Raw genomic sequence first — 14,157 nt, 5'->3', positions numbered from 1 at the left:
ACTTGCATCAGCATGAAAGAGAGTGAAAAGCTGGACTGCAAAGTAGAACACGTGGTCTGGAATACACAAGTCACCTTTTCTCTGATCAGCTGGAAATTACTCTGCTCCTCTGTCAAACCATAAACACATTCTTGGGGTGGAGAGGAATGCTGGAGCTTTCAAGGTTGATGTGTTAAAGCAGCCTTATCCAGGGGACAGCAGCTTTTTCCTTTGTCCCCTTATGTAGTCTGGTTGAAACTATAGAATAATTTGAAATGTGGACTAGAAATAGTGCACAAAGGAAACTTAGAAATCTCAGAAGGAAGGAGAGATGAGGAAAGGCCTTGAGAAATCACTGCACTCCTTGCCTTACAGCAAGTCTATATTTATCATAGATTTTAAAAACTTTATTATTGACTTTTCCTTTAAAGTTTTGGGTAGAATGTACAGTGTTTTTAATTTTTATTTGCCAATTAAAAAAATACAAACATAAGTCAGAAAAAAATAAATGAAACTATTAAATTTACTATTAACTGCTTTCCTTTACCTAGATTTTTTGAAGGAAAAAATCTTTAAAAATCATTAAAAAATCAGGTTCTCATTAAAAGATGCTAAAAATGACTGAACTCTGGTTTCACTAAAAGAAGATTATTATATATTCATTATTTTTCCTGCCTTGGAGATTAAAACAGTCTGTCTAAGCCTGTAGCACCTTCTTCCTTACAGATTTATCGACTGGACTGGCCTCACCTTTCTTCTCTTTGCAGGCTACTTCTTTTGAAATAAAAATCAGTAACTTTCCATTTCAAATAAAACAAAGTAGGCTACGAAAACTGCCATCACTTAGATTTGGATTGTAGGTCTCCGTAACAGCTAGTACAACCTTATAATTCAGAGAAAGGCAAAAGAGCTTCAAAAATACTTCAAGAGTGTGCATATGGGGAGATGGGAGCAATGGTTAAAAATCCTTAAAATTCTCCAAAATTAAAAATGCCATTAAGCTTTACTATAAAATATCTCAAATTAATGTGTTCCTAATTTTAGCATTAAATGAGGCTGGTCTATTGAGTAGGACTATTTGCATAATGATGGCAAAAAAAAATCAAAATTTTAGGGAAGCAAAATTGATCAGAAATTTAAATTATAATTCCTGAGTAGCTTCTGACTAATGCATCTGAATAAATCAGGACCATCCCAGTCCTCTTATTTAACAGTAGAAAAAGAATTATGGAAAGACTTTGGGGGAAATTTACAATATACCCTTATGGTTTCTCAAAACATTTGTCTCAAAATAACCACACTGAAGGAGGGAGGTGAATATAGGTTCCCGGTAACACAGAGAATTTAGCCTGAATTTGCAGGCTGCAAGCATAAAGGTTTTGTTCTGTTTTTTAAAGTTCCCCATTTCCTCTTTAACATTTGTATGCATTTTGCCATAAAATGTTAATCTCCATTTTAAAATATGTTTTACATTACTGGCCAATTATAATAAAATCATGTTGCCACCATATTAGTTAGGCTACAGGCAAACCTGCTGTGTATAGCCTAAACTGACTCCAAATTTAATAACTCAAACAAGATATTTTATTTCGGTCAAGGGCATGGAGACAGTTGTGTTCTATAAGGATATTCAGGGACCCAGGTTCCTTCCATCTTGTTGCTCCCTACCTCTTAAAGCATTAGCATTCTTGTCTGCTCAAAGCTGACTCAGCTCCAAATCTGGGTTTCAATCACAGAAAGGGGAAGACAACTGGAGATGAATGATCACTTCCATTCACAATTCATTAGCAACACTTAGTTCCACGGCTGCAGTAGCTGCAAAAGAGGATAGAAAACGTAATTTCTTCTACCTCTGACAAAAAGTAGAAGTGATGCTATTGAAATATATACAACGTCCATCTTATGACTTTTTGTGTTCCCTACCAACTACTTTATTCCTCTAGGGATGCTCCAGTTTAGAGAGCACAGTATAAAGCAGGGTTCTGCATCCTTTCTTTCTACAAAGGGCCAGGTTTTAGGCTTTGTGGGCCATATGGTCTCTGCTGCAACTACTCAACTCTGTTGTTGTTCAAAAGCAGCTACAGACTACATGTAAACAATTGAGCATGGCTGTTGTTTCAGTTATGCAGCATAACAAATTACTACAAAGTTAGAGGTTTAAAACAACAGAGTTATCATCTCACAATTACCATGGGTAGAGTTCAAGCACAGTTTAGCTGGGTCCTTTGTTTAAAATCTCACAAGGCTGCAATAAGAGTCCACTGGGACTGTGCTCTCATCTAGAAGCTTAACAGGGAAAAAAACAAAACAAAGCAAAACAAAAAAACAACAACCAAAAAAACCCATTTCCAGGCTAATTCAAGGTTGTCTGCAGAATTTGTTTCGTTGAGGCTATAAGGCTAAGGGCCTCAATTTCTTGCTGGCTGTTCTCCCTCAGCCCCTAGAGGTCACCCTCAGTTCCTTGTCATGTAGCCCTATCCACAGCCTCTCTTATAACATGGTATTATTTCTTCAGTGCAAAGAAGGGAGAAAGTCTCAAGAGTGAGTCTGGTAGCAAGACAGCTGTGTTCCAATAAAACTTTATTTACAAAGACAAGTGATAGGTCATGTCCATCATTTGCTCATCCTTGGTAAAATGAATAAAGTGTAGAAGACATTATTTAAGGTAAGAAGAAATCAAAGTTCATTGAGTAGAGAAAAAGATTTCTCAGAGCCAGAAGGGCCATGTGGAAAGGAACTCAGAAAAAAAATATTTTTTTCATTCTGGTCCCATAATACATGTATTACCTCATTTTTCTAAATAAAAAATAAAAGCAGAATTGGTATTGTGTTAGAATCTGTGATTATAAAACGTAGTTGTTATTAGAATGCCAAATAAGTTTAAAGTGAAGGGGCTTCATAGCAAGCTTTCTACAATTTTGACTCTAATTCAAACTTCACCTGGAGAAATTTCAAAAGAAAGTCTGCTTATTTTCTTAATGATTATAAAAATGTCAGCTAATGCTTATTATATGATTGAGATTCAAGGATTATGCTAAATGTTTAACATGAATTTCACTTAATCTTCAAAACACTCATGTTAGATTATTATTCCTATTACAAAGATAAGAAAAGTGAACTTTCACAAATTAACTTGCTCAACACACACACACAAAGTAGAAGAACAAGGATATAACCTTTGCACTGTCCTGAGAAACTAGATCATTAAATTTTACTTAATGTGTAATAGGATCCTTTGAAGGGTTTTAGGCAGGGAGATGGTATAATTAATAGGATAAATATTTTTTAAAATTTAGCTCTGTACAACGACTGGACTGGAGGAGGGCTAGAATGGAAGAAAGGTAGTCCAGGGCAAAGTCGATGGCAGCTTGGACAGGGTAGTGCCCTGGAGATATACTTGCAATACATTTTGGTGGTAAAAATGACAAAACTTGTAAGAGAATGGCTCCCTGACCACCTAACTGTAGTGCACTCCACTACGCCATCTGTTCACTACACTCTAGCCACGCTGACCTTTTGGTTCCTGAAATGCACTAAGCCTTTCCCATCCTCTGAGATTTTGCATGGGCCATTCTCTCTAGAATGCCTGTCACTCTATTCTACTATTGTGCCATCTTAACTCATCATATTGGACTCAGCTCAAATCTCACTCCTCAGAGAATCCTTCCTTGATGCCCCAATCCAAGTTTGGTTCCATCATTAATTTTCTCTGAATAGAATCCAATTATATTTTGTCCCATATTTGTTCATTTATTCCATATTTGTTTACTTTTGACTAACACATTACATTTCAAGAGGCCAAGAACTAGGTTTATTTTGTCTATCACTGTTAACATGGTACCTAGCATATACAGTTCCTGCCACCATATTCATCATACTCAGCAGTGATTACTTGTTGAATAAATAAATGCCTGACTTCGAAGCTCTTACACTTAAATACTCAGTTATTGGCTCTCATATTTGCTGATTTTTTAAGAGATTTCCTTTTCAATCCTTCTATAGTTATCAACATGATATATCTCAATATGTCCCATCACTCTTCCTAAACAAACACTGATCTCAGGTTATAAAGAATGTTGAGGGTGAAATGTATAGAAGGAAGAAGGGGCTGCTGAAGGTGGCTTGAGGCAAGTGAGTTCTCATTCATTGCTTGTGGGAGTACAAATTAATATAATCCTTTGGAGAAACAATTTAGCAATATATATCAAAGGCCTTGAAATAAATATAAATGTATTTTTGAAAATACATAAGAGGTGTGTATATTTGTATTATAAAATGTCTGGTTTTTTGTGTGTTGAGATGGGGTTTTGCTCTGTTGCCCATGCTAAAGGGCAGTGGCATGATCACGGCTCACTACAGCCTCGACTGCCTGGGCTCAAGCAGTTCTCCCACCTCAGACTCCCAAGTAGCTGGGACCACAGGTGCGTGCCACCACACCTGGCTAATTTATTATTATTATTATTATTATTATTATTATTTTTGTAGAGACAGGACTCGCTATGTTGACCATGCTGGTCTCAATCTCCTGGGCTCAAGCAATGTGCCCACCTTACCCTCTTGAAGTGCTAGGATTACAGACATGAGCTACAGCACCCACCAAACGTTTGCAGTATTAGGTAGGTATGTCCAGGAAGTGAGATAGCAAAATGGAGCAACTTTGTTTTAATGGGTCACTATATATATATATATACATATATATGTATGAGAAAAGGTCTCATTCTGTCACCTAGGCTGAAGTGCAGTGGGGTGATAGAATGACTCTGCAGCCTCAACCTCCTGGGCTCAGGTGATCCTCCCACCTCAGCCTCCTGAGTAGCTGAGACTATAGGCATGCACCACCAAGCCTGGATAATTTTTGTATTTTTTTATAGAAATAAGGCTTTGCCTTGTCACATGGGCTGTTCTCAAACTCCTGGGCTCAGGTGATCCTCCTGCCTCAGCCTCCCAAAGTGTTGGGATTACAGGCATGAGCCATCAAACCTGGCCTTGTTTTTTATAATGAAAATCCTATTAAAGATGAAAATAGAAAATAAATCTTCATACTTTTGACATAGCAACTCTACTTCTAGGAATCTATACTAATAATATCACAAGATATGTGGTGTAGGATTTATGTATAATTATATTTATCAGTGAGTTCCTTATGTTCAAAAATTAGAATAATCTAAATGTGCCAAAATTTGGATAATTTAATTATTTTGAGAAATATAAAGTATATAAAGTATAGATCATTCAAATGATGAACTATTTAATATACATTAAAATTATGTTTGGGCAATAAAGATAAGAAAAATGCTCATGCTGTAAGGGTACATAAAGCAAAGTATGAAACAGAATTTATGGCATTACTTCAATTTGTTAGGAAAGAAGAAAAAATGAACAAGAAAGATAAATGGATACAAAAAAACTGCAATAAATCTATCAAACTGTCATTAATGGCCATTTTTGGATGATAAGATTCTATAAGTTTAGATTATTTATGATTTTTTGGTATTTCCTAAATAAAAATAATTATGATAATTTGGGGAAGAATTACAAATATAATTTGTAATAGATATAAAAATTAGTTCCTCTTTCTAACAAGCAATTCTATGTCTCTGCAATCCTCATGTCACACACTCGTGAAAGACACAGTAACTATTTACCAAGATTGCAGTTCCAAGCCCCATTAATCTCCTCATTCATCTTATTTTTATAAAAAAGTAACATGCATTTAATACTCTTTGGAAATGCCACATGTTCTTTGACTTGTGCATCATAACAGCAGTAATGTCTTAAGAAAGAAAGTTATCTTCAACTAAATATTTCAGAAATAATTATCTTCTTAGTTGGCATTAGATCTTCTACTTGCCCTTTCTTTAATGTCTCTAAGTCAGACTTTGTTGAACTAGACTAATGGAAAGAATACTATTTGCCATATCTTTGCATAGGTTTAGAGATATTCTTAAGATAATATAAAGCTAATTCTTTTAGGGAGCATATAACGAACTACTTTCAGAAAACTTCATTTCTAACCATCATATTTAACTTGGATACCTACATTGAGAATTCAGTTTGGCCACTAAACCAACGAAAACTTCTATTTATCTATATGGCTACTGTCAGGAAGGCCTATCAAATTTAACTTGGGATGATGTATATTTGTATGTACGTGAGAAAAAGTCTCAAAGAATGTTTACAAAAATGTTTATAGTACCTCTAGGACTTCAAGTATTTACCTTTGAGAACTGGCAAAACAGAGCATAAAAAAATAGGAGAGATCCTACAAGCCACATTATAATGCAAACATGCCTTCCAGATAGTCTACCAATGAAAGTTTGAGTTTAAAAACTTTTAAAATCAGTCAACTATGGAAAACTGTAATAGTTGTATTCTGAAATAATCCAAACACTCAATTCTTCTCAGCAACAGCTTACAAATAGATATACAAACAAATGTGGGTATAAATTCCATATATGGAATATTTGAGAGATACTTAACAGTTGTATTTCCCAGATGCTTCAAATAAGAAATGTGCTTCAATTTCAATGGCTTTGCTTATTTAAATACAGGACATTTCTGAAATCGAATTTCTTCATGTGAAGAAAGTCATGTTTGAATCTCTCTCTTTTTGGAAACAATATAGAAATTTCATTCATAAAAAAATTCAATTTTTTTAAAACAAATTTATGTAAATGTATTCATTTACATACATTCATGGCATAAAATATACTATAAATGTATAAAATAAATGTACACTTCAACCAATCCTAAGACACAAACATTTTATTGACAGAAATCAACATATTTATAGAAAGAGAATATAAAAGGTATCTGATTTGAATAATGGTGCCCATTTAGCACTCATTACAATTATTTTATTCAAGACCTGATTCTGTCTCCCAAACTATAAAGTGAATCATTATTAATTTGCAGTATAAAGAAAAACACACAAAAATCTGGACTATTATTAAATCATTAAACTCAGAGAGAAACTGAAGTTGACAGAGAAGCTCAGAGTGGAATTAACTGATACCATACTACTCACTATTTTACGTTTCTTTCCTATATTATTTCTGAAGCAAAATATACTCATCATATTCAAATAAAAATGCCATAGTGTATTTGATTGTATGTGGCTATTTTTTAAATTTTATTCATGTAATAAAATTTACATGAATACAAAGCTCTGTATTCTACTAAGGTACACATCTTATCTTGTATCCATGGACTCTCCTTGATACATTATGGTATCAACAAGCAAGTAAAAACTAAGCAGGACAGGCAAGAAAGCAACACTATGACAGTAAAAACAATATGGTATTCACTTTTGTTTCCTTTAAAATGAAAGTGTTCTTAATAATTACTGTTGGCTTACAGAACTAAAGAAAGTATATTAGAACCTCAGTACTCTTAACAATGATCTCTCTTGGTCGTTATTTGTCTAAGAAGTGATAAGCCATATAATTTACAGAAAGCAAGCCACTGAATCCTTCAGAAAACACAACCTGGCAATGTATCTTCAATGCAAAATAATGAGGTGGCAGGAGCATGATGAAAAAAACAGTCTTCGAAAACATCATGTAAGGGAATCCAGCTGTGCTTGTATAGTCTCTAGCTATTTACAAAGACAAAAAAAAAAGAAAAGACGTTAGTGAAGGGAACGAAACTCATATCAAGTGTTATTCAGACACATGCAAATAGAAAGGAAAAAATGGCATTGGTAACTATGAATGTTAAATCCATTCACATAGCAATAAAATTACCACTTAGAATATTTTTCTTTTTAGGTGAAGATATTAGAATTTGTGCTTGAAAATTTAAGTTTTCAAATTTTCAAAGAAAGGTTTCTTAATACTGTTGTTTTAAGTGTCTTCAGCTGTTTCATTTTAAATTATCACTACATAATTTTTTTTAATGAGACATGGGGTTTTATTGGAGGCTTACATACGAGGGTGTGGGTACAGTGGTGGTGGGCTGAACAGGATAACCACACGCGTGGTCCAGTGGCAGTAGACTGGGCAGAAGAACTGCCTACTTGATAATATTTTAAAGTTGGGGGGTGGAGGGAGTATATTTTCCTAGATTACAAAATCAATCTTCAGAAAGAAACATGAAATATACTCACAGATAAATCTCTAAAGGCATGTTTCCCTTTACCCTGGGCCCAGAAATTAAAGTATTTGACATTATATATATTTAAAGCATCAGTGTGGCTTGGAATCACAAAGTTCATTACTTAATGTTTTGTATTAAAGCAACAATCCTATTGCTTTAATTAAAACTATTTTCCTTTTCTTCCTGATTTAGTTTTTCAGATTCTCTTCATTTCTGCTATATTTCCTCCTGTGAAACATAAGGTCTTTTATAAGGGAAGTTTAAAGAACTTAGTTCCATAATAGGACATTTAAAAATAAGAATTCATAAAATGAAAACAAAATATTATTTAAAAAACCCCACATATTAGGAAATTATTTAAAAAATATAGACCTTGTTATAGAAATCAAACAACTCCTTGTGACTGAATTCCACAAGAACTTTCTCCAGGCTCTGTAAGGAAGAAAAACAACATAAAGAATGTAGTTGCACACAATTTACATCACATTTTTTCTCTCCAGCTAACCTTAGAATATGACATAAGATTGTCCTCTGAGTGGTTTTAAAAAATGCTTACCTGCTCTACTCAACCCCATGATTCCTAGAACTCAAAAATGTACTTAATAACACTCTAGCAAAAGGTTTCAATCCTACAGACATCTGTCCTTTAAGTTGACCCTACGAAGGTTAATAAAACATATGCCAGTAAGAGAACAACTTTATTATCTAATTTTTTCAAGACAGAGATAATACATGAGATTATATTTCATCTTTCTCAGCAGTCTGTTTGAAATCTAGTAAATACCATTACACAAAGACACTGGAGGCAGGATATCTGATTGAACTCATCCAGCCATTAATGTCTCACATCAGCACAGCTACTGCCTCCAAGCACTAATCTAGCAGTTGTGATCTCAACATGCTGAGTGTTACCTTCTTTAATGTACAGACTCAGCAAAAGTTCACAATTAACACAACAGTTTCAAAGCCAGGACTTAAACACTCTCTTTCCTTTTACTTCACATGCATTAGAGAATCCTTTATGGGTGCTACAGATGCTAAGTAATATTGTATATATATGTATGATGCTGTAGTAAAGTATGATATTAAACTAAACCCAACTCAACTCAATCCACCCTACTTTTGGTTGATTCTGTACACTGAGGAAACAATTCAAACAATTTGCTTAAGACTGCTCACATGTGTTTATTTCACTCAAGGTCCCTCTGAAGAAGTCAAAGTTAATGAGGAGACAACGCCAAGAATATGCTAACCAATCTGATCACACTGCTGTAATCACATGACATAAAATGGGCATCATGAACTAAAGAAGTAGAAAACTGATGCAAAATTGAGCCAGATAATTAATTGTTTATGGTCATTTCCAACATACTATTTATTCTAGTTCCCAGTTTCTATGTTCACTTTTGTTTATCTGTTTTAATGATTTCCATTTCTATTTACAAAGCTGACATTTCAAACCAAATTATCTCCAACTAATTCCAGAAGAGTCAATGGGGCTATGTTCAGAAAATGCATCTCACTCTTCATGAAGCTAAGTGTACAGGATCAAATTTCCATACTTCTTCATTTTCTCTCATATATCTATCTAAGTACTTAAGCTTTAAAATGAATAAAGAAGTACATCTGCTTTAAAGCCTCTTCCTTTAAGAATGATATAAAATCATGAAGTTTTTTTACTATATTAGAAAAATTCATTGGCTGTCACACATCATTAAAGCTCCAAAGGTTTAATCAGCATCATCTATACATACTATATATCCTCCTAGCAGTTAAGGAAGGATGATAAGCCTAGGTGTACCCTAAAGTTCTGAGAAAAGCAAGACAAGTTCATTACTCTCACCTCCATCCAAAAAGACAGGAGAGAACGAAGGCTGAATCAGTGTGTAAACAACTGATTTGATGTATCCCTAAAGGTAGCAGTCAAGCCAGGTTCTTGTTTTCTATATTTTGCTTTGCTTTAAGGTGGTGTCTCCTAAAATGTTACATTGAGGAAAGAGAAGAAATATAACTTCGAAAACATACTGCTTAAAAGAAGTCTACCTAGTGGTAGACTAGGAAGCTAGAGGCCCTCTTTCCACCACTAAGATACCAAGTTAACAATATATGGATCAGAATACCCTTGTGAGCACCTAAGAGACCAGTTGAAATGCTACAGCACCCACGCCATTATAAAACCAAGAAGGAATTCCAATGAAAGTGGTAGGAAATTAATTTCACAGTGTTCAGTGTATCCATGCATGCCCCTCTCCCATGTGGAATAGTGGAGCAACCAAGAAGAACCCACCACCCCCCATGCCAGAGCTCCTCCCTCAGGACAGAAACAAAAGAATGAACCATAAATCCAACATTCTGGCTTTCTGGGGGATTCCCAAGGAACTGGTTTCTCTATCACTTAAAGAAGGGCACTCACAGGCCAAGCACCAGCATTTGGAAGGCACTGAAAACAGAGGTGAGAGGCATATTAGAGCTGCAGTTCCACGGGCAGGTGCCAGAGGGAGCAAGATATCGGAAAACATTTGAGAGGCCCTAGAACTCCCAGCTGGGCTGATTAGTGAAGGTCTTCCCCTGCACAAAGCCAGTATGCAAAGACTAGGGGAGGTAGTTGTCTTTCAAAACGCCCAGCAAAAATCACAAAGCATACAAAGCAATAGGGAAATATGGCCTAATCAAAGGAACAAAATAAAACTCCGGAAACTTACCCTGAAGAAACAAAGGTCTATCAGCTACCTGATTGGGAATTTAAAATAACTATTATAGGGATGTTTAATGAGCTAAAAGAGGGCTGGGAGCAGTAGCTCACATCTGTAATCCCAGTAGTTTGGGAGGCTGAGGTGGGTAGATCACCTGAGGTCAGGAGATCGAGACCAGCCTGGCCAACATGGTGAAACCCCATCTCTACTAAAAATACAAAAATTAGCCAGGCATGGTGGCATTCACCTTTAATCCCAGCTACTCGAGAGGCTGAGGCAGGAGAATCACTTGAACCCAGGAGGCAGAGGTTGCAGTGAGCCAAGATTGTGCCACTGCACTCCAGCCTGGGTGGTAAAGTGAGACTGTCTCAAAAAAAAAAAAAAAAAAAAAAGAGAGAGAGAACACAGACATTTGAAAACAATCAAGAATATGATACATGAACAAAATGAGAACATCAAGAAAAATACAGAAACTATAAAAAAGAACCAAACAGAAATCCTGGAGCTGAAAAATACAGTAACAGAATGGAAAAACTTATTAGAGGTATTCAACAACAGTTTCAGGCAGAATGAAGAATCAGTGAACTTGCAGACAAGTTATCTGAAATCACCGAGCAGAGGAGAAAAAAGAAAGAAGAAATGTGAAGAGATGCTAAGGGATTTAGGATAATATCAAGCAGGTCCATATATGCATGATGGGTATTCCAGAATGGAAAGTAAGAGAGAAAAAAATAAGAGAGCTTATCTGAAGAAAAAATGGATGAAACCTTCCCCAATCTGTGGACAGAAATGTACATACAGATCAAGAAATTCAAAGAACTCCAACTAGGAAAATCCAAAGATAACCATACTAAGAAACATTATAGTCAAACTGTGTAAAGTCAAAGACAGAAACTTAAGAGCAGCAAGAGAAAAGTGATTTATCACATATGAGGGAGCTTCCATAATATTATCAGCAAATTTCTCAGCAGAAACTTTGAAGGCCAGAAAGGAGTAGGATGATATACTCAAAGTGCTGAAAGGAAACAAAAACGAAAACAAAAACAAAAACAAAAAAACTATTAATCAAGAATACTGTATCTGGCAAAATGGTTCTTCAAAAGTGAAGAAGAAATTAATATTTTCCCAGATAAAGAAAAGCCATGGGAGTTCATTACCTAGAGCTAATCTATACAAAATGCTAAAGGAAGTTCTTTAAGTTGAAATGAAAGGACAGCAGGCAAAAACACAAAGCTGTATAAAAATATAAGGTTCTCTAATAAAGGTAAATACATGGAAAAATATAGTATTAGGTACTACTGTAAATTTAGTATGTGAAATTTAAATGAAAAACCCCCAAAACAAAACAAAACCCATAAATCTATGTTAATGTATATGTAATATATAGAAATGTAATTTGTAACATCAATAACAAATAGAGAAGTGGAGCAGTAAAGGAGAAAGTTTTTGTATGTGATTAGAGTTAAGTTGTTATCAGTTTGAAATAGAATGCTATAACTTTGAGATGTTTTATGGATTTACAGTGGTAACCACAAAGAAAATATCTGTAGAATACACACAAAAGGAAGTGAGAAGGGAATGAAAGCATACCACTAGAAAAAAAATCAATGAAACACAAAGAAAGGCAATGAGAGAGGAAAGGAACAAGACATAGACAGCAACTAACGAAATGGCAATTAAGTCCTTGCCTATCAGTAATTATTTTAAATGTAAACAGATTAAACTCCCCAATCAAAAGACACAGGCTGGTTAACTGGATAAAATAACAGAATCCAACTATACCCTGTCTATAAGAGACATACTTTAGATCTAACAATACACATAGGCTGAAAGTGAAAGGATGGAAAAAGATATTCCGTGTAAATGATAACAAAAGAGAGCAGAAGTGGCTACACTAAAGTCAGACAAAATATACTTTAAATAAAAAACCATTACAAGACACAAAGAAAGACATTATATAATGATAAAAGGGTCAATTTATCAGGAAAATAAAACAATTATAAATATTTATGCACCAAACCTCATAGCTTTGGTGCATAAATACAGTAAGTTCTCACTTAATGTTGTCACAGGTTTTTGAAAACTACAGCTTTAAGTAAAAGGACAAACAACAAAGCCATTTTTTCCCTCAACATTATGATAAAAGGACACTGAAAAAAATGACATGACTTAAAAGCCTGCTGTACATTGTTTTGCTTAAAGATGCAGTTTCCAAGAACCTATCACAATGTTATATGAGGACTTACTGTATTTATATGAATCTAAATATATGGAACAAACTTTGGCAGGATTGAAGAAATTTGACAACAACACAATAATAGTAGGAGACTTCAATATTCCACTTTCAACAATGAACAGAATTATACAGAAAATCAACAAGGAAACAAGATTTGAATAACCCTATAGACCAATTAGACCTAACAGACATATACAGAATACTCCAATCAAAAATAGCACAATATATATTGTTGAGTACCCATGGAACATTCTCCGGGATAAGACCATGCATTGGGCCACAAAACAAATCTTAAATTCCAGAAGACTGAAATCATACAAAGTATCTTTTCTGATTACAATGGAATAAAACTAGAAACCAGTAGCACAAGGAAAACTGGGAAATCTGCAAATATGTGGAAATTAAACATATTCTCCTACAATCAATGGGTCAAATAAGTAATAAGGAGAACTGCAACTGGGAAATATCTTAAGACAAATGAAAGTGAAAACACAACATGCCAAAATTTTGGGATGGAGTGAAACTAGTGTTAAAGGGTTAAGTTTATAGCTGTTAAGTGTATAATGTAAAATACATATATATCTCAAGTTAACAACCTAACTTTACACCCAAGGAACTAGGAAAAAAAAAAAAAACCTAAGGTCAAAGTAAGCAGGAAGAAGAAAATAATATAGATTACAACAGAGATAAATGACATAGAAGATCAAACAATATAAAAATTCAAAGAAATGAAGAGTTAGTTTTTTAAAAAGATCAACAAAATTGACAAATCCTTAGCTAGACTAATTAAGAAAAAAAGAGGGAAGACCCAAATAACTAACATTAAAAATGAAAGAGAGGACATTATAACAGATGCCATAGAAATAAAAAAGTGTTATAAAAGAACACTGTGAACAACTGTTTGCTAACAAGTTGAATAACCTAAGATGGATAAATTCCTAGAAACAACCTACTAAGACTAAATCATGAATAAATAGAAAATATGAACAGATCAATAATGAATAAGGAGATTGAATCAGTAATTAAAAACCCCTCAACAAAGAAATGCCCAGGACCAGATGGTTTCACTGGAGAATTCTACAAAACATTTAAAGAATTAACATCCATTGTCCTGAAACTCTTCCAAAAACTTGAAAAAGAGGAGATACTTCC

The 14,157-nt window shown here is 34.4% G+C and overlaps 1 protein-coding gene across 4 annotated transcripts in view; it reads right to left on the bottom strand.

Moving 5' to 3' along the window:
* COMMD10 (COMM domain containing 10) overlaps window positions 1–14,157 on the bottom strand; it is a 362,273-nt gene that overhangs the window by 146,484 nt on the left and 201,632 nt on the right. For 2 of the 4 annotated variants that reach the window (XR_008525447.2, XR_010140011.1), the window contains exons 6-8: window positions 8,449–8,508; window positions 7,467–7,576; window positions 1,648–1,794 (exon numbers count right to left, since the gene is read on the bottom strand). The exons of 1 other annotated variant lie outside the window; for it this stretch is intronic. Coding sequence is in view for 1 of the 3 variants with exons in the window: in XM_024247411.3 (XP_024103179.1) it covers window positions 7,538–7,576; window positions 8,449–8,508 (99 nt within the window). In the remaining 2 variants the exon portion in view is untranslated. Of the gene's footprint in view, window positions 1–1,647; window positions 1,795–6,726; window positions 7,577–8,448; window positions 8,509–14,157 lie in introns of those variants that run through there. One more of the 4 variants, XM_024247411.3, reaches the window with a different exon arrangement.

Source organism: Pongo abelii, chromosome 4 (assembly GCF_028885655.2).
Source record: "Pongo abelii isolate AG06213 chromosome 4, NHGRI_mPonAbe1-v2.0_pri, whole genome shotgun sequence".
In the NCBI taxonomy this organism is placed as follows: Eukaryota; Metazoa; Chordata; class Mammalia; order Primates; family Hominidae; genus Pongo; species Pongo abelii.
The sequence above is the reverse complement of the archived record's forward strand: the minus strand, read 5'-3'. Positions and strand labels throughout refer to the sequence as shown.